The sequence below is a fragment of the Diadema antillarum genome, unplaced genomic scaffold (assembly GCF_040938485.1).
Source record: "Diadema antillarum isolate AM-2024a unplaced genomic scaffold, OU_Dant_1.0 seq00000256_RagTag, whole genome shotgun sequence".
Lineage (NCBI taxonomy): Eukaryota > Metazoa > Echinodermata > Echinoidea > Diadematoida > Diadematidae > Diadema > Diadema antillarum.
Window position 1 is genome coordinate 86,366 of NW_027271297.1, and position 22,577 is coordinate 108,942.

At 36.6% G+C, this 22,577-nt stretch overlaps 1 protein-coding gene across 1 annotated transcript in view; it reads right to left on the reverse strand.

Moving 5' to 3' along the window:
* Window positions 1-3,864: 3,864 nt before the first annotated feature.
* Window positions 3,865-22,577, reverse strand: part of LOC139729728 (cytidine monophosphate-N-acetylneuraminic acid hydroxylase-like) — a 59,995-nt gene continuing 41,282 nt past the window's right edge. Inside the window, exons 12-15 of the mRNA XM_071640665.1 lie at window positions 20,848-20,970; window positions 7,423-7,538; window positions 5,821-5,948; window positions 3,865-4,028 (exon numbers count right to left, since the gene is read on the reverse strand). Coding sequence (XP_071496766.1) covers window positions 3,865-4,028; window positions 5,821-5,948; window positions 7,423-7,538; window positions 20,848-20,970 — 531 coding nt within the window. The remainder of the gene's footprint in view (window positions 4,029-5,820; window positions 5,949-7,422; window positions 7,539-20,847; window positions 20,971-22,577) is intronic.

Below are 22,577 nucleotides of genomic sequence, written 5' to 3' on the forward strand. Positions count from 1 at the left end.
CAACGAAGAAATATCTCCTGCTTTAAACATTGGTACTACCCGAGCCTTTTTCCATTCACGTGGAACAACGTAGACAGGGATTTGTTGATAATATCGCAAAGAGATTCTGCAATAACATTCTTTGTCATCTTTAAAAGTTTGCAGCCAATGTGATCTTCTCCGGTTGCTTTATCTATGCCAAGAAGCTCGATCTGTCTCAATACAAAATCTCTCGTTATCATACTTAAATTAAATTGAGAATGAGATGGAACAAAGCCTTTGTCCTCATCTAATATCATTTGAGTATGATACTATGAAGACGTCTACGGTACTATGACCCTACTTATCACTATGTAATAATCTAAGGCTTCTGGCCTATAACAATGAAGTGGTATTAACATACAATAATTTTATTAAATTTGTCATCGTCATAAAAATACAACCCTTCTTTAAAATGTGAACGCTTCGACACGAATAAAAACAGTGGTTTGTGGCTTTTGCCTGGTTTAAAATCTGACTAAAAAGGTTGGTAAACTAACCTAATTCTTTATCCGATCACAAGAAAGGAACATTTCAGCATGAGGCTTCCCTCACTACCAGCATGCATTTTCTCTTCTTCTTCTTCTTCTTCTTCTTCTTCTTCTTCTTCTCCTTTTCCTTCTTCTTAGAGACTACAAAAATGACTTATCTTGATTTGGATCTTTAAAACAAAACCGCCGAAAAAGTTGTTTATACTACTGTACCAAGATTTTGGAATATCTGATATAACATTTTAAAAGAGAATCTTTTAAGTCCATTACATTCAAATTTACTCTGAGAAAATTATTTGCTTTCTATACATAGAACACTAAATGGCTAAACTGCATATTATGTTATAACAATGACGTACTAAATCAAACTTTGCTTCTTCTTTTTTTCAAATGTATACTTTTGTATTAAGTATAACCTTTTGATCGGCGGAAATAAAGTATGAATGAACTGGATTGAATGAAATCTGGTGAGGTGGCCATGACGACAACTGCTTGCCTGTTTGCCAGTTGTTTGCTCACAAAAATATCACAAGAACGCCCAAGTTTCATGTGATCATATCTAGAATTTGAGCTACACTCTTTTCGCAACGCATTTCTATTATAGATATATCATTCGAAGATGTTGTATCCTCTTATCTTGGATTATTTGCAATTTTAGGAAATGGAAATTCAATACCTGTATATGATTTTCGTAAAGTGACTGTCTGCATTTGATGTTCAAGATTTGATGTTCATATTGGCTTCGATATTCCAGACATACTCGAATACTCAATAAGTGGATTTGTTCATACACAGTACCGGTTTTCGTCAACTCGTGAGTGTTTGTAAGAGCTGAGGAAATCGTTTCTGAATGTTTATTTTTGGAACATCTTTCTGGAATGCTCTTCTATCATAAGGATCCGATTCGCAGACTTCATAGAAATACTTAAAAAGCATCTGAAGTCAAATGAGTTCTCATCTTGTTTGGTTGATTATTTGTTGCATTTGCTTTATGTATATATTTCTATCTCTCCCCTGTTCTTTCCACTTTAAAAGTATTGTTTACCATTGGGAGCAGTGATTCAAAAAATATTCGAGTTATCACATTTGATGCATATGTGTAGGTCAGTTGCATCACAAATCATATATACCATAGAAACATTTCGCAATAAATCCTAAAATATAAGTTGATATCACTATCTTTCTCACTAAACCATAACGGTAGACGGTTTAATCTAGAAATGATTTTATCAGGACTATCGGTTCACATTGTGTATATTTAACAATACTTGACAGTAATTATATTGATTAACATTTTTACATTGGTTGTTCCTATCTTTAACTCACATTTTACAACTTTTCTGAAGCGCTAAAGCTAGGTTTTTGTTTCATCTGCAAATGGTAGATAATGCCTTTAATGTGTACAACAACTGTTTATAATTTGCTCCGTATGATATGCATGTGTGTAATATGAAATATATGCGTTTTGATGATATATAACTTTTACATACAAACATAAAAATGAAAAGTGGTGTATTCATAAAATTATTCTCGTATGATAGTAACATAATTCATATCTTTATATCCCGATACTGACGAGAAATAATAAGTTTGACACAATGGTGCCAAATAATATGTGTAGCAGAAGAAGTTTATGAGCCAAGGGGTTGCGATAACTCCTTCATGTGATTAAATGAAACCAAGAGATAACACGCCACCAGTTGACTGAAAAAAAAAATCTTAAAGTTGGCTGAATAGTTAGTTGGCTGGGCTATATGTCACCGTGGGCATGGTTGAAGAGTGTGGTACAGTACTTTTTTTTTTCATTCACAGTTTGGATGCATTCTCTTCAATATGCAGCGACGAGATCTCAACTTTATCAGTTCTTATAGAACGCCATGCAGAGGTATGAAATCTGTGAATCCATTACTGTCACTTTGGGCATGGTTTGGATCGGAATGGCGGCTGGACGGATGGATGGCATTTGAGTATGTTGGTAGGCTGGTATATTCCCAAATGGAATATGATAAGACACGACTCAAGGTACGTGAGTACTGCAATATCCTCTTCTTTTACCCTTCTCGGTCCACTCCTATCTTACACTTTAATGTTCATCTTTCCTTTTACTCACTGTTTGTCATGGTTCATTGTATAGTTAGATTATATAATATATATATATATATATATATATATATATATATATATATATATATATATATATAATATATATAATGTATATCCCTCTCTCTCTCTTGAGCCCTGTGATTTGAGTTATTGGTTCCTGTATTATTGTACATGCACATACATGTACATGATATAAACATTGTTAGTGCCATACATATGCATAAACATAAGTTGTTAACAAAGTATTTTTCTTCACTGCCTTATCAATGTGCAGTAAAACGCAGCAGCAATGAAATGAATAATATAGAAAGGCTACAGCTGCGTAAACGTAGCTTGATTGGTAGGCTGGTATATTCCCAAATGGAATATGATAAGACACGACTCAAGGTACGTGAGTACTGCAATATCCTCTTCTTTTACCCTTCTCGGTCCACTCCTATCTTACACTTTAATGTTCATCTTTCCTTTTACTCACTGTTTGTCATGGTTCATTGTATAGTTAGATTATATAATATATATATATATATATATATATATATATAATATATATAATGTATATCCCTCTCTCTCTCTTGAGCCCTGTGATTTGAGTTATTGGTTCCTGTATTATTGTACATGCACATACATGTACATGATATAAACATTGTTAGTGCCATACATATGCATAAACATAAGTTGTTAACAAAGTATTTTTCTTCACTGCCTTATCAATGTGCAGTAAAACGCAGCAGCAATGAAATGAATAATATAGAAAGGCTACAGCTGCGTAAACGTAGCTTGATTAGCAAGCATCCCTCGTACATAATGACATAAATGATATAAAAATAGGAGGGAGGGATGACTTGGGTAGAGATAGGATAACGCGGTAAACCGTTAGAATTTTTTTCTCGCTAAACTATTTTTAAATTCATGGGATGAAATATGATTACACAGGTAAAAATGAAAGAAAATGATTATAAGTGGATTCAAAACAATTAACTATCTGATGGTGCGCATGGGAAAAAGTGTTGTAACATAATATGTCCCAACGTACAGCCACTAACAGTAAAATGAACAGTAACGTTACGAAAGACAACGTTACGTAGGGACTCAAACAAACATACAACGAAAAAAATGAAAACCTGAAGCCTCCCATGCAACAACTGGGGAAATATCGTTTTTGTAGATTCATTAATTCTACATGTGTGAGAACTGCAGCAAGTGTTTTGTAGGGCCTGTCAAAAGTCGACCACCTTGATGAGATGGCGCTCTTTCACCGGTCGAGAACGAATGTCGTGACGACATATGACGCAAGCGGGACGACGAACCATTTGAGCAGCATCGCCAGAACGGACCAGTGATGCCTGGACGGGAGGGACCAGCGAGGCTTGGAGGGGAGCACCACGCCCTCTCTCGACGTGTTATCTTCAGTGCAATCTGTCAGCAGAAGAGGCGGAAAGATTGAGAAAGAAAGAAGGAGATCGTTGTCGAAGAGTTTCTCGAACCATGTCTCGTAAAAACAAAATACATGATAAACAAAAAAGCAATGTATGTTTGATGTTGCGTAGAAAAATTAGGCTAAGAATAATCTTTATGTAAGGTTTGAAAACTATGTTTTATTATGGTTGAGAAACGGATAGCGCACTATGAGGAAAAAATCTCATGTACAAGCATTTTCTTCCAAACACAGATTCAGTGAATGTACAGCAAAGTGAAATATTCAAATAACAAAATCGTGATCGTATGAAGAATCAGATAGTCAGTACAAATGTAATAATTTTTTCAAGGTGTAGTAAAATTCACATGACGCCCTCTGTACATGATGTCACAATAGTAGTAGAAAGGATAAGAAAATATAGAAAGAAAATTGTTGTGTATTTCTACTACAAAGCCTAATTGTTTTCAAAATCATTTTTGTTGGAAGTCTGGGCAATTGAATTACCCTTTTTTGTTTCCATCAAATTGGTATGCTTATTGAAATACCGGTGAAAACTATCATGAGCATGTTATAATGGTGACAACTGAATGTGAATATTCTGAATGTTGTGATTATTTTTGTTTAAGTGATGTTTTATTTCCTTCATCTTGCCATACATTCACAATACACAAAATGATGATTATTTCACAATACAAAATATGGTAACATTATAAAAAACAAAAACGAGATCTTCGGTACAGAATATAGTCTCGAAAACACTTCATTGTTTTACTCAATTCATTTTTTGACTAAATAATATTGAAAAAAGATGCCTAAAAAAAATATCTTCTTAAATCATATCACTCAATGATCATAGCAATCCAAACTTTCACGTAATCATGTCCTTTTTCCCCCATTCAAATAGCGTATAATTGAAGTCGAGGAAGGTGTGAAATCATACCCCCACCACAATACCAATCCAAAGGACAAACTACGACTTTTACACTTGCCTCCCATCACAAACACCTTTAATCAACACTCTAAACAAATTCATAGACCCCTACCTCCTACATCCACTCGGACAAAAAAAAAAAAAAAAATACAAGCACGCACAAACACATACACCTAAGCTTTTACAACCCTACACACACGCATACAAATCCAAACACACTTGCACCCTGCATGAATCCAGTTCCGGTTCATCTGCGCTCACTCACGCACATACTCACACACACACACACACAAAGAAAATCCGTTTAAAATGAAAAATATCGATATGTTCCCATTAAATGTACCTCCAATAAACCCAATTTTCCTTTTTATTGGCTATTTTATTCTCTTCATCTCTACAATCTTGAACCAACATATCTATATCTGAGTGGGACTACCCTAATTTTTAAAGAAGACAATAAATGAATAATAAATAAATATTACTTTTTGCGCAGATTGCAGAATCAGCTGTTTTCTTGTTTCAAAAATAGTATAATTTACTTAGAAAACGCACAATTTTTTACAGTTATTGTAATATTTTTGCCCGATGCCCCATAAAAATTAATTTTCAATCATCACTATCAACTTCCATTAGACAGTATAACTTCATAATTACCTCCTTCCATAATCGTTTTACTTTTAAACAATCAAAAAATAAATGTCGATGTGTTTCTACTTCTTTTCTATAAAAAAAGCAACAGATTATTGTATAAACGTTTTATTATGATTATATGAATATATGGGGGAAAAAAGGATTATAACATCGAAAGAGAGGGAGACACGGTGGTAACGCCCTCTACGTTCTCTCGACAGACTGCTCACCTCGGATCAGCTCTGGGCGGGGTTTCCAGTTCGCCTTCTTCGGGGCACCCTTGGCCTTCATTCTCTGCAGAAACGCGTCCCAAGCTGGAGGTTCCCTTGGCAAGAACACCTGCATGTGGTTCCAAAACCTGCCAGAAATGAAGGAAAGATACAATCTATAATGCAACAACAACGTCACCAAACTTTTCTTATGATTATGCCCATGATATCACAGTTTGCATGTAGATAAAAAAAAGGCCCCGTAGTGGGCGAGGGTGTATAGATAGGGGGAGTACAGTGGCAATTTTCTTACAAAACAAATATAAACAGTTATTTGTAAATTGTATTTGTTAATTCAACTTTGCGTAGTGTAATGATATGCATAGTACTGAAGTGATGCATAGGCCCTGGTTTCTTGTGTCTATCCTGGGATACAGCAGTGTGCAAGTGTGTAAGTTTAGTACACCCAATTTTACGCAAAATACCAATAATTACGTTTTCCGACATTATAGCTGAAAGAAAGATTCTATTCCTTGGGTTCTGCAAAAGCTATTCTGGGCATCTTCCAAAAGTAAGGATAACTATATCCAATTTGAGATGCCAATACCGTACTGATTTTAGTTATCGGGATACCTTTTTTTTCATTCCTTTGAAGAACAGAACTTTCAAAGTTAAGGATTCATAACCATGGTTAATTTGATGGACACTACAATCCGAGCAAAGGTGAGGGCGGGCTATTGGTATTTATCTCATTCAAAAACTTCACCTTGTAGACAGGACGAAACCAATTTCCCCCCTAAAATACATATTAGCTTATGAGTTTGAAGCCTGTGGTTGGTCAAAATAGGTCCGGTGATCATCATGGAGCCATGTCGTTACCAAGTGCGCTCATACGCTGTGTCCATTGTTCACTACCCCTTGTTTGGTTTGCTCTCATTATTACGTACGAGCGTGCACACGCTACCCTGTAACGGGGTAATACGCGCGGTAACGACATGGCGTCCAATTTAGCAGTTGTCCGGACTGGACTCTCTTTAAAGCCGGGTTCACACGTACAAAAAAGCGGGATGACAATCGCGTTCCATATCTCGAGATTTTTTGCGAGCGTCCACACGTACCAAATTAGCGGGATAGCGATCGCGCTCGGAATCTCGAGTTTTTTGCAAGCATCCACACGTACAGAATTATCCCGCTAATTGCCGATAGAGATAACAGCAAAGCCTGCAAACTGGGTCACACAGCGCCCTTCTCTATCACTACCTGCGCGCACTTCCCTTTGTCCATTTTTTTTTTTGCGCGTCAGTGGTGTGGTTCGCGCGCGATTGTTGTGGTGCGCCAAAGAGGTGAAAGAGGTGAAGTATGATGGGATATAAAAACTCGAGATTCTAATCTCGACCGTTCACACGTACCAGCGCGGGGCCAATTATCCCGCTAATTGATGAACTAGCGCAAGATTTTTTGGGATTAGCATCGCGATGCTTATCCCGCTATAATTATCGGGTTTTTTCTGTCCACACGTGCAAAAAAACTCGAGATACCGATCGCGATGCAAATCTCGAGATTTGTATCCCGCTAATTGGTGTACGTGGGAACCACCCTATATACGGCACTAGTGTAACCTACTGAAAGTGGAAAATGTCCGGATCCCTCGAGATGTTGTTATTGAAACCGTTGTAGAGGTCGTCCCAGAAGAAGCCTCGCAGCACAACCTGGCGATGGACCCCGATGCGGTTTCTGGTCTGAAGAAAACACACGCGCAAATAGACAGACAAGCAAATACACATTCAGATTAAAAACGGATGGCCATTAAAGTACCAATAGATCAAAAATATCAGTGGCAATGCCAGTTATGATGAAAATTTGATATTACAATGAAGCTAGATAATGATGAAGACATGAATAATGGTGATAACGACGAAAAAAAAAAAACTTCACACTCATGACAACAACAACAAATGTATTCAAGGCAGCCTCTCTCCTGCGATCTTTTTCGCAATGGTTGCCTGCACTCTGGCAGAGCTGTAATAAATTGTCCTTGGCATAATTGAACCTAATGGGAACAATAGAGACATGCTAACAATTGAATAAAGACACTTGGAATTCAACAGTTTAATATGAAAAAGATGTTTTCAAGGCAAATTATCTCTTGCGAACATTTTTTACAGTAAATGAAGCTGATGGAAACCATAGCAATATGTTAACAATTTGAACAGGGACGCTGGGGATTCAATAATAACATTAAAACAATTGGCAGCGTAAGCAAACAACGAAAACAATGAAAAAGCCGGAGACTATGGTTTTACGCCCACTGTACGAAACAACAGACAGAGGTAGTAAACATAGCATTTCGCTGGAAGTAAGGATAAACCAAGTGTTGCATAAAATCTAACAAAAGTCATACAAGTCATACAAACGCCACGCAAAAGTCATACCAAAAACACAAACAAACAAACAAACGACGTTTCTGTGGTGTGGTTTTGTATCTTAATACAATAACTTACAGTAATCATTAAAAGGATTTGATAAGATAAAATGAATACTTCTCTCTTCTAAGCCCTATTTTGGTAATTTTCCTTCATTGTTTTTCCTTCCCGCAGAATATCGAGGTCTCTAAATCGCCATATTTTTCAACTAGTTCTTAAATTGCCAATGCCTCTACAAGACTAAAGCTGATGTTTATCTCTGTAATCGGCACATGTTGAATTGTTTTGTACATAATGCAGTAATGTAGTATTTTACTTCTAAAAGTGTATCTTGCTTGTTATATAGACCAATTCACAGTTAGAGATGTTTCAGTCAGATGGCCCAGAATTTAAAGTCATTGAAACCAAACAGTTTCAAAGCTAGAAATCAACCACTTACGTAATCCAGTTTGCAAGAGCTGACACAGAATATCAGTATGAATTCAGAAGTACTTTATTGGACAAGGTTTTTTTTTTTTAACCTATGGTATCATTATTTAAAGGGATTGTATAGTATTGGTGGAGATTAGAATTGGGCTTTTAACTGTTTGTAAGATACAAAAAAAAATGAAATTGTACAGAGCATACCATTTTAAGAGGAATTCAAAGTTTATTAGATGAAAATCGGTTTTGGAATTGCTGAGACATACAAAACAAAGCGAAAAAAGCGATCCTAATAAAAGGTGGGTCCCGCTTTTTATTGAGAAGCTCTTTTGAGGATATCTCAGTCATTTTATTTTCATCAAGAAATGTTGAATCCCCCTTGGAATTACATGCTTTATCATATTTCATGAGAGGATTCTCATTATCTCACAAAAAGATATTAAAAACCTGAAGTTAGGTCTCAATCAAAACTGTGCGCTCCCTTTAGATTCAAATCAGTCAAAAATACATGTCCAGCGTGGCGTAATGAATATTTAGATTTCCCTTAAAAGTAGCCCGATGGAGAAACTGATGACGTAATCGAGTGTGATCAGTGTACACATGAGCATTTAGTCACACATATTTTCAATCAATGTAGGTTTTCCCAGCCAATTTCGCACTTTTGTCAGTCCATTTGATAGAAAGTTCATTCAATTTAGCGAAAATCCTCGTCACTGCACATTTTGTCATTCAAAATTGCACGTTGTTCTTTCAATTTAGCATTTCGATCAGTGAAATTTGCACATGTGCCTTTCGAATTCGTAAAACAGTCAATTAAAGTCGCCAGCGCTGGCCGAAGGGCCTATTTCAGTCATTCAATTTCGCGTATGGGCAGTCAAATTCCAAACATGTTCATTCAAATTAACGTCATGTTATTTTTTTTTCTTTCTTGAAAAAAAAAAAGGTGTGCGCCTAGCTAGGTAGCCCCTTCGTGTGTGCTCCTAATGAGTTGGTGATTGTGGCGTACATTTGTGACTTTTTGTTTATTCTACTTGAGAAACTTGTTCGGGATGCCCTTCTGACTAGATGGGACAAATTCTGCTCTATATTTTTGCGGATTTAGACGGTAGAGAGAGATGGAACTTTTTCTTGGACTGAGCTTGGCTTTTGAATCTTGGCCACCATTACACTACACAGCCCAATGTTTTTTCTACCCCTCTTCATACTCTACTGATCATCTATAGCCTCTTTACCATAACACTGGACTGAGGTCTCTGGAGCACAATGGGGTGTTTGAAAGCCTGGACTATCTTCTTCATCTTCCTGCTGAGGAATGCTTTGTCCAGTGAACTGGAATACCAGCCTTACTGTTCTGCTATTCAATGGAAGGAGACCCAAGAACCAGCAGCAAGTGTTAAGCATTATGGAGCCCCAGTATCCTATTATCCGAACTGCACAGCTGTACTTAACTCATCAATACTGGTATGCGGTGATGTTGATCCAAACCCTGGACCTATTCAGAAGGAGGACAGTGAATTACCTGTCAACCATGATGAGATTCCTCACCGTGTGTCTCAACGAATTACGTATGACCCCCCTACACTACATCTTTTGACCACGAATAACCAGTGTCATAGATTACAGCCTGATGTATGGAGACGAATCTGCAGTCTTCGGATTGGACGACGCAAAAGAACACATCGCGGTAGACGGGCCAGAAAAAGAACGCTAAGTCAGAATACAAGCATTTTTTTGGAGACAGCTACTGTTGATGAGGAAAAGGATATGAATGAACAGTCTAATGTATCTAATTTACATTCATGTATTGAAGTAAAATCTAGAGGTTTGAAGTTTGCTCATTTGAATATCTGTAGCCTTTATCCCAAAATTGACCACATTAGGGATAAGTTTGCAAATAAGATTTTTGATGTGCTAACTTTTTCAGAATCCCATCTAGATGGAACAATAGGTGATGCTGAATTGTTTTTGGATGGTTATATGATTGAACGTACAGATCGCAACCGCCGCGGAGGCGGTGTTGTGGTGTATGTAACAGATAAGCTTTCTTATACTCGCAGAGTCAACCTTGAACAACCTGGTTTGGAAAGTTTATGGGTTGAAGTCAAACTACCATGTACAAGGCCTATACTAGTTGGGACATTTTACAGACCCCCTGACTCTGATGTAGATTATTTCAACAAACTCGATGATGCAATATCTTCAGCCACTCAAACTGGCTTTGAATGTTTTATTCTGGGTGATTTCAATTATGATGTGTTAAGTGGTAGAGGATCCCGCTTTGTTAACCAATTAGGTAATCATAACAGTTTGCATCAAATGATCAAAATCCCGACTAGAGTAACTGATAGGAGTACTACATTAATTGATCTTGTTCTGTCAAACACTCCCCAAAATGTATGTGAATCAAATGTTGTCCCACTTGGTTTAAGTGACCACCGCCTTGTGTATGTTGTGCGTAGACTCTTTCGACCTTATGTACCACCAAGAATGATTACCGCACGAAATATCAAACAACTTAATGAGAATATGTTTCTTACAGACCTAGAAGAATGTTTGAAAAATATTGTCTGGTCGCAAGATATTCGTGGAATATGGGATATGTGGAAAGATATGTTTGTTCAGTCATGTGACAGACATGCTCCACTAGTCACAAAGAGAGTTAGAGGGAATAAGACACCTTGGGTTTCACCTGAGTTCATATCTCTGTCAAGTGAAAGGGATCGGTTACGAGAGAAGGCCGAAAAGTCAAAGACCAAACTAGACTGGCAGTTGTACAGAAATTGTCGTAATTATGTTAATAACCTCCGCTTCAGACTTAAGAGAGATTTCTGTAAAACTCAAATAGTTTCAAATAAAAACAATCCAAGGCAATTGTGGAAAATTCTGAAAGAAATAGCGCCCACCAGTGTGAGGTTCACCCCATTGAGTCTGTCACTTGGTGATGAAGTAGAATGTGATCCCCTCAAAATTGCAACTATGTTCAACAAGTATTTTGTATCAATTGGGAGTGAACTTGTTTCAAAGTTCCATTTGCAAAATCAGTCACCTGTTTTATTGTCAGATAGAGGACATGCTATGAACACATTTACTTTGACTGACATTGATAAAGAATTTGTTGAAAAGGAACTAAAATCCATTGAAGCAACCAAATCCTCTGGTCTAGATGGTTTTAGTAGTCATTTGCTCAGGTTGGCAGCACCTGTCATAGCACAATCAGTTACAGAGATGTATAATTGTTCCATTCGAACAGGTGTTATCCCCCCTTGTTGGAAACGGGCAAAAGTAACCCCAATTCACAAAGGAGGAGACAAGACTAACATTGACAATTATCGTCCAATTTCAGTACTACCTGTTATTGTCAAGATACTTGAAAAAAGTGTACACAACCAACTCCATGATTACTTTGTTGACAATGGTCTACTTACCCCCCATCAGTCGGGTTTCAGAAAGGGCCATTCCACTCATACTGTTTTGACTTTTGTTACTGACCTCTTATTGAGGAATATGGATAGAGGAAGTTTTACTGGTCTTGTCTTCCTTGATATAAGGAAGGCATTTGACACAGTAGATCATGCGATATTACTTAGGAAGTTACAAATGTACGGTATTGAGGGAACAGCTCTTAAGTGGTTTACTTCCTACTTAAATGAGCGAACTCAGTATACTGTTGTTCAAAAAAAGAAATCTGCCATTCATGAAACAAAGGTTGGAGTACCGCAGGGGTCCATTATAGGCCCTCTGTTGTTTACTATTTTCATGAATGACCTGCCAAGAGTAGTTGATGAATGTGATATAATGATGTATGCAGATGATACTGTTATGATGTTCAGTGATCCAAATCCTGAAAGAATAGAAATGGTTTTGAACCGAGAACTCAAGAAAGTGAAGTCTTGGTTAGATGAGAATCACCTCACACTCAATGTAGATAAAACACAGGTACTTGTTGTTGGCACACAACAGAAGTTTGTTCAGTCCAATCTGAATATGGTCGTTAAGGTGAATGATGTAATTATCAAACAGGTCCAAAGTGTGAAGTATTTAGGGGTCTGGATGGACCAGCATCTTAGCTGGCAAGAGCAAATCAAATATACCTCAAAAAAGATAGCAGCCAGATTAGCATTACTCAGACGAGTTAGAAAATATCTAACTCTTGACAGCGCTAGATTGCTTGGTAACGCACTGGTCTTACCTTACTTTGACTATTGTTGTAATGCCTGGACGAATTGCAATCAGCGCAACAGGTCGATACTGATCAAACAACATAAACAAATGGCAAGGATAATACTGAAAGCAAATCCTTTAACACCTTCCTCTCAAATGTTCAAAACTTTGCACTGGATTCCCATGGAGGAACGTTGGCGGTTCCATCGGGCTAAGCTCTTATATGATGTAATTAATGGTTCTGCTCCATCCTATTTGATTGATCGCTTCACGCTATGCAGTAGTACACATCGGTACAGGACAAGAAGGGCGGGCACCCATGGTCTTGTTTTGCCTAGAGTCACCTCTGAGAGTGGGAAAAGGGCTTTTTCTTTCTCTGGAGCTATGCTTTGGAATGCACTTCCTGCAATTATACGCAGTTCTCCTTCAAAAGCTACCTTTTGCTGTAATTATTTGAAACATTTCGCCTCATAACCTGGGTTATTTGTTATCTGATATTTATGTTGATCTTGTTAGATCCATTTTCTGTAATCTCTGTTGTATATTTCTGTAGTGTTATTTGTCTGTTTCGTTTGACTTTTATGAATGAGTTTGTGACACAGGGCCTCTAGGGAGAACAGTGCGTTGACTACTGATAGGGCCACCCTGTATAAATATGACTAAATAAATAAATAAATAAATAAATAAATAAAAGAACATTTAAACGCGTATTTCTATGTGACTTTTTGTTTCTTCCACGCACTGTTAAGCAGTAAAAGTATCATATATTTTTGAACCTTTATAACTCGAGTTTGTTGTTCTATAACGCCCCTTTTCTTTCATACTTGTCATTTTACTCCTACATGTACCAAAACTACAGATTAACTTCATCTTCTTACAGTCATGACAGCACAACTTAGATACCGACGTATTTCTCAAAAAGACAAAAAAAAAAAAGAATTGTAGGAACATTTGATCCTCATAACCTTGACTTCCCAGAACTGGCCGACACACTTGGAATAAAGCGCTCAACGGCCAGATAATTGTGGCCACATTCACTATCTTCGGACTGGAAGACTTAACTAAGCACATAGAAAAAAAAAACTGTTGCCAAAATCTCTAAAATTAATACGAAAATATGAAATATAATGACGCTTGCAAAACAATGACTATGTTGAAAAAAAGGAAGAAAGAACCAAAGCATAAACGTGCGTGCTAAAATGACTGCGAAAGATGTTAAATTGGATGCCCAAAAATGAATTCGAGTGAACGAGTGCAGCATGTCCGTGATCACGTGACGATATCATTCTAAATTGAATGAACGAATAACGAAATTTTGCTTGTTTTACGAATTTCAACTGAAAAAGTGTTAATAAGAATGAGACTTTAGGTAATTTGAATGCTCCAAAATGAATTTGAATGAAGAGATCACAAAATTGAAATACCGAACATGTCATCTACGCTAAATTTTGCTAAATTGAATGCAGTAATTAGGAATTGGACTGACAAAAGTGCGAAATTGGCCGGGAAAACCTATAATAACGTTGCATGAAAGAAGCAATTTGCAACTAGTTTGTATCTACCAACTCCAGAGTTTTTAACGATTTAAATAAGTTGGATGTGGTTGCTTGATTGAGAAGCCAGTGGACTACGTATTTCCTTCTTTTGTCCAACTATTAAGTTGTATGAATGCGAAGAATTAAAGTCCCCCCCCCTTGATTTTAATGACTTTGAGGTAATCCTAAGTGCTTGATATACAGAGTCAGTGCACATACGTATTGTCTTCTGTCGTAAAACTGTCAACTTTCGTAAATAAGGAGAATATGAGTTCCCCCCAAAAAAGGTACAGTTTATTAGGTATGGCACAACATGAGAATCATATGAAGAGCATGGGTGCTTTAGTACAACATATAATTTCAATCGATGTGAATTATTCTTTAAAATATTTTTTATTCGGGAGGGGGAGAAAAAATTGATATGTTCTTCCAACAGAGTACAAATTATGTCAACATAACACAGAGAAAATTAATAGAATCGCAAAGTCATGAAAGCAGCAAATAATGAGATTCTACTTTAACAGACAAAGTACCAATATCCTGCAGCATACCTTCCTTTTAATGAAAATTTGATATTACAATGAAGCTAGATAATAATGAGAACATGAATAATAGTGAAAACGACGAAAAAAGAAGAATTCAACAGTTAGGAAAAAGATGTATTCAAGGCAGCCAGCCCTCCCTCTTGCAAACATTTTTACAGTGGCTGCCATCAAGGACAGACCCCTAATCGTCCTTGATAAGATTAAATACGAAGACTTGGAACAAAGGAATTAAGCTGATTGAAACAATAGAAACATGTTAAAATTAGACGGGGACGCTCGGGAATGTCAAATAACATTTAAACAACTGGTAACGCAAGCAAACACACTCGGTTCAGTGCTGTGGTCAGAGACTGTGACTTTACGCCCATACTGCGTGAGACTATCAACAGAGCTATTGAACATAACCTTCCGCTGGCAGTGTGGGTACACAAGTTGTTGAATTAAAACCCTAAAAAAAGTCACACAAGCCACGCAGAAGTTACTCAAAGGTCACACCAAAACCCCTGACATTTCTAAAAGTGTATATTACTTCTCCTATAGACCAGTTCGCAGTTAGCGATGGTTCAATAAGAGGATCTGACACCATCGATCATCACATATACATTGTACTGTTTTCTATTCAACAAATAATTTTCAAACCATTGTAATTGTACACCTCTCACTCCATATAAATGTAATTTCTTTTGCAGAACCTTGTGTCGATGGTGTCAAATGCTTTTGACAAATCCATAAATACTCCACAAAAATAATCACCATCATCAATTTTCTGCAAAATATAATCTGTGAAGGATGTTATGCAAGAACATGTAGAGAAATCTTTTTGAAATCCAAATTGTTCTGGTATCAATATTTCGTTGTTGGTTAAAAAAATTAGAAGGACGATTGTACATAAGTCTTTCCAAAACTTTAGCTAAGATAGAAAGAATTGCAACCCGTCTGTGATTTTCAATACTTTCTGCATTACCATTTTTGAATGACGGAACAATTTTGGCTATTTTAAGATTATCAGGGACAACACCCGACTGCAAGGATAGGTTATAAATATAATAAAGAGGTTTAACAAAACAATGCATGGATTCTTTCATAATTCTTGGAGAGATATCATTAGGACCACTTGCCTTTGAACTTTGAATATAGATACAGAAGTATCTACCATTTCATGAGTAGATACTGGTTTATACAGAAGAAAGAGTTACCATTTTGATATGAAAAATAGTCAGTAAAATCACATGAAGTGTTCGGTATTGATGATGAGAGTTTTACCCCAACATTAACAAAATAAGAGTTGAACTGTTGCACAATAGCTTTTCTAGATGAACATTTCACATCATCATGATACATATATTGAGGTAGTGAGTTTGTCTTTCTTACTTCCAAGTATATCGTTCATACATTGCCATGTTTTCTTCATATCACATTTTAAAGAAGTAAACTTATCGGTATAAACTTATCAGTATAATATCCATATTTTGAATATAGTATATTTGTAAGTCTATTTCTATAATTCTTATAATTCTCATAATACATGGCACTTGGATTCTTTAGACTCAATTATTACAACTGATTTTAATGATTTATAGATTTCAATATGCCTTTATTGATCCAAGGCTTTCTACAACGTGAACTAAAATCAAAAGGAATAGACCGCGGTTGAAAACAACTATATGGAGAAAAACATTTTAAAGAAAAGGTCATAACTTTCGTTTACCCCATTCTGATTGCAAACATTTGACCAATCAGTTAACATCAATTTTTGTTTGAATAATGATATATTTTCATTTGTTATGTACCTCTCCGGAATATATATCTTTCCTGTACCGCAACCATAGATTCTGTTTTAAGTATACAAAAAAAAACCAAACTGGAAAATGATCAGAAAGATCTTCATAGATGATACCAGTCTGAAACTGATCATTCACTAAAACATTCGTATGAATATTATCAATCAAAGAAGAATGGTTGGTAAGATATACACGAGTTGGTTTTGTAAGCAAAGGGTATAGATTGAACGAATACATCATGTCCCACCCCCCCCAAAAAAAAATTTGTTTTATTATGTACGGCAGATTTCAACAACTCAATATTGAAATCTCCTGTGAAGTAAATATCTTTCTTTTAACTTTCCCCCTTTTCAAGTATATTATGCATTTTATCAGAAAAAGATGATATATCAGTATTTAGTGGCCTGTAAATGCATGCTACAATTACAGACTTTTTCTTGCTGACAATTTTAATGAAAACCATTTCATAATCTGTTGTAATACATTACAAATCCTTGCGTAATACTGATAATCATTTTGGATATACATAGCAAATCCACCAAGTTCTAAACATATAAGACAAAGAATAATTATCGATATTTTAAAATTTGAAATTTGTACTTTCATTAAACCCAATCTCGGAAAGTGCTATAACACTAAAACTATAATGAAGTGATGAAAGCATCATATTAAACTGATCCCAATTTTTTGGGAGACTTCTCACGTTTAAGTGAAAAACTGAAAAATCTGATTGCTCATGAGCAAATCTGGAACGGAAATATTCATCAAACATATATTGACATTTAGGTTTTGCTGATATTTGATTACCATCTTTAGTATCTGTGTCATACAATGTTTCACTATCCAAATTCACTGGATTTATTTCAAAAGGGTTCATTACAAGTGAATAAAGTTTTGATAATATCTATATTTTTTGACAATTGAATATACTGATAAAGAGTTTATATGAATTCGCTGAATCGCATTGGCAGAATTTCTGAAACACAAGATATACAAAGCCATGACTGAGTAGAAGAAGTACTGCAATGCACACACACACACACACGCGCGCGCGCGCATTCACTGAGCAAAGTTATAAACCAATACTAGAAAAGGAATAAACAATACAATCTGTACAACAAAATGTGGCTTAAAACATGGAAGTAGCCCAGAATACATACAAACATTAAGATCTCTGTGGAAATATTGGTAGATTACAGCTATTGAATGAGGTCATCTTCATTTCTTATCATCTTTTTCACAGTTTTCCACCACTGGCAGGCAGAAGGGCGATGACCTTGCCATCTACTGTCCACGCTGTCAGAACCTTTCTGTTCTCTCGAGTTTTTGTCAGGAGTGCTTGGTTTTTGACTGTCAGATCTTCCACAATGGAAATTCCAAATCCCTTCAGCTTCTTCCTGTTCGCAAGTATTTCACGTCGCTTTTTGTAGGCCGATAGCTTCCTGTTTTGGTGTTGTCGTTGGCTTTGGTGATTTTCCAGTGCGGTGGCAGTGATCTACATCTCCTGGCGTCAGGATGATGCCAAGCCGGTCAGGGATGACGTCTGCTGCAGTGGTCTCATCGTCTTCGCCAAGCCTCTCTTCAACACCGAAGATTGGAATGAAGGACCGTCGAGAGTACTGCTCAAGGTCTTTGACTGTATTGTTTACTTTCTGCAGATCACGTATTGAGGATTGACACAGTTTTATTCAATGCATCGATCTCTTTTTCTTTCATGTGCAGCTTTTGTTGCAGGTACAGCATCTCACCCTGAACAACCTGGATTGTTTTCAGCAGTTTTCCCATCTTTTCTTCCATGGCCTCGCGTACAATGAATTTCAGGAGTGAGCTGAACTCGTCAATCCTCACAAGCTCTTTCACTACTTGGCATGTCACTGCTACAGATTATTTTGTACCGAGTCCTTCAGTGGTAGTGGCCATTGTGTCTCGACAATAGGCAACAGGATTAGTGTGTATATGTAGATTCCTCTCATCTGATTGCTTAAAAGTGAAGTCATGAAAATACCTGTGCCCCATTTTCTATCAAAATGACGTCATATTTTACTGTGCCCGGGGCATAGTAATCCAAATTCAAATTTAGTAAATTCTAATTCAAATTCTAGTTTATTCCGTTTTTCGACAATAAAATAAATAACATAACAAACATCACTCTTTCTTCAGTGATAAAAATGGTATCCAAAAAACAAACAAAGTGAGTTTAACAGAGTAAAACAGTACTTGTATACTTGCAGTAAAGATACATTACAATGCCTGAAGTAAATTGAAATAAAGTGGAATATCAACGTACACAAGGCGAAAAACGGAGGGACCCACTGAAAAGACGAAGCTTGTAGAGTGTGGGCCCCTTGGAAGAGAAAGAATCAGTAAAAATATTGGTAACAATTATCGGCATCAGAACAGCAACGAAAATGTCTGAAGCAACAACAGCGAAATAGTTGTAACAGCAGAAAAAGAACAAAAATAGAGAGAAAAAATGTTTAAAAACATTGACAAAATAGAAATAGAAATGGAAGCCCATAAAGAGTCAGACAAAAAAGGAAAAGACACATAATGACAACATTAACATATAAAACGGACATAAAGCCACACTGGGACATCGACGAGGCTATAGTAAAACGCAAAAGAGAGGCTACGACAGGAAGCAAGACTAGCACATCGGAGATAACGATACACGAGGGTTGGACGATGGAAAACAAAAACAAGACAGAAACAGAAACGAGACCAGACGGAAAAAACATAGAATCAACTGTGCCCTGTAAATAGTTTTGGAGACAGTCGCAACCCCGTACACATAGATCGCTCATATGTACGCACCAATGATCCGACCACCGCGCTGTCGATCAGCGTTGATTACGAGTCCTTTTGTGTTTAATTCAGGTAACCTTTTAACCAATCAGATAGGAAGAATCTATATTTTCGGTATATAAAACAATAATGACAGCTTGATATTCGGGGCACAGTTAAAATTATGTAGGCCCTCGGTGATGTGAAATCATGGTTATGGTTATGGTTATGGTTTTGACATCACCTTTGGGCCATATTTTTAACTGTGCCCCTCATAGCAGTCATTATTAGTATATTGTTGTCTCCTTCTAGGATGACCCAGGCAATGAGGAAAGAGAGGACTGGCAGATACAGTGTATACGGCTGAAGTGTCACAGAAGTGTCAGTATGTGGGACCAACACATTCAAAGTTGATTCATGGAGCTCTCGAGTACTCCAAAGATTTCAGTTCCAGAACTACACCATTTGAGGGGTGAATCATGCAATATCTACATACTCACAAGTTGCTGAATACTACATATTATATCCAGTTCGCAGAAAATGTCCTTTCACACACGAATTTTAGGAAAGATTGGGAGAGCAGATATATTTGACACACAAACACATATCAGCCAGCCATCTGAGCATCTATTATTAGATGCTATCATCTTTATTATCAGAAGTTATTAAATTGTTATCAGTTGTTATGAGATAGTATTATTTGATGCTATTATATATAGTATTGATACAGGTATATTCTTCCAACTTTAATCCAGTATGCTTGTCTACATAACACCTAGAAAAATAACATAATCGTAAAACAGTGAAAATTCAGAATCTACCTTAACAAATTACCAATACCCTGCTGCACACGGTCCTTTTGAAACATGCCCATTGTGCTGTGCTCTTGCTGCATCTATGCTGCATGCACCTGCTGTGTGCGACCCTCATTTGTGTTTACACAGACGTATCAATGCCCCACGGGAGTTAACGCGATACCACCCTTTGGGTATCAAATGCATCGCATTTTCGGGTCCTTGTATTCTTGCAAACTCAAATACCTTGGTGTTCTCTCAATGTACAACTATCTGAGGTAAAACGCCAGGTTTCTTATTTTGGGACGTACAGAGTTGCAAAAGTGGGGAATTATTGCTGTCAAACTTGTGATATAGATCTTAATATGACAAATTCATATGCTGTGTAATTGCCCCGATAATTGCAAACATCAATGCAATGTACTACTAATTCTACCAATACTATTCTTCTTGGTCTTCCAACCTTAAATCAGAAAAGCAGAAAAACAAGATCCTTATGTACGACTTCAGGTAAGAATCTATACTTTTATGTCCAAAGAGAGGGGCCGTTTTACAACATTTCGAATTTGAAAAATCTGTAACTGTAGTTGTTTTGTACCCACCTCTAGGTAATTGTGTTGGCCACTTGGTCTGCTCTTGGGAAAGGTGGGTGCTGTCCCTCTGAAGTCTACGAGGAAATTGTAACCTCCTTCAATTTCCTCAAAATGATCATCGGTCTCAATTACCTGCACGAAAAAAAAGACGAATGCGAATCACACTTTATATAATCTTACTAATAGGAGGATAACATTTCTGAAAGAGACAGGTCATAACATTTGAAAGATTTCTCTGGTCGGGCAATATATTACTGCTGTTATGATTTTGTTGCTATTGTTCATACTTTTTCCTGTCTTTGGATATCCCGCAAAATTTACAGGATTTAGTTTTAACCTTTTCAAAGGGCTACCCTCATTTCAGTGAACTGAAATAAACTAAAAGCATATCGGACATATTTGTTGGACAGTAATCAGGATCAATGGAGTATACTCGTAGTAAAACAGCGTTATGAATATGCAGCACTATGCACATTTTTCTGTGCTTCATGCAAGCATTTAGTGAACACTAGTGGTCTTTTAATCGCATTGCTATCGCTTCACTTTTTTTAAGAATGTGAAAAACATTACGGGAATGAGGACTATATGTACAGATCGCATTTGTGAAAAAGAAGAAATAAAGTTGTTTAGTACACTCTATCCCTTTGATTGCATTCTTATTTTTCCGTTAGCTCTAGCATTATAACTCTCTTAAAAAAATCGAGTGAAAATATTCACTCTTGAAGGAGTGAATACAAAAAAAAAGAGTGAATTTAGAGTGAAATTGGAGTGAATTTTGAGTGAAAATGTTCATTTTCACTCATTTTGGAGTGACCTCGGGGATCACTCGAAGATTTTGGAGTGATCCCTGAGGTCACTCTAAAACGAGTGAAAATGAAAATTTTTACTCAAAATTCACTCCAATTTCACTCTAAATTCACTTTTTTTTTAATTCAATCCTTCAAAAGTGAATATTTTCACTCGATTTTTTTTTATAGAGAGTACCATCATCCATTCGACGGAACACCACATGAAGGCAAATATACGACTTGGAGCCAATGAGTGACAGTAATTAACGCTTTGGGGTTAAAAAGAAACAGAGATGTTGATAGAAATTAAGCAAACTGCATTATTTGCAACTGATTAACAAATTGCCCCTTCACCGAATGCTGGATGAGAAGACTACTACAGCTTGTGATGTCACATGTGTAGAGCGATATAAAAAAAATGCAAAGAAAACTAAACTTTTCACTTTTCTCCCAAAATGAAAGAACACTCGACTTGCCTCTTTCAGAAGGCAGGAGAGATAATATTACTCTTAACAAGCATACTTCAGTAACAAGTCGACGAAATATGCACTCTTTTCCAAAAAGAAATTTTTGTGAAATTCTCTTCATATTTTTCTTATATCGTTCTATGAATTTGACATCATACACTGCAGAAAGTCTTCTCATCCAGTGAAATCTCTTCACGCTGCTAAATTCGAGCGTGAAGCGTTTTAACAGTGTGAACACAATGTGAGTCGTCAATTCAAAGTGTGTCACAAAGCATTACTATGTGAACACCCGGTGAAAACCACATCACAGTGTGGAATCATCTTCAAACTGTTAAATAAGAGCGTTTTCACATAGTCGACTATATGAACGCAATGCGAACACACTATGAGACACTGTGTTCTTTCCAGTAGGATGATGTATTTACTAAATATAGCGTGCATTCACTCAATCCACATGTAGGCCTACATGAAGGTGGACTTGTCC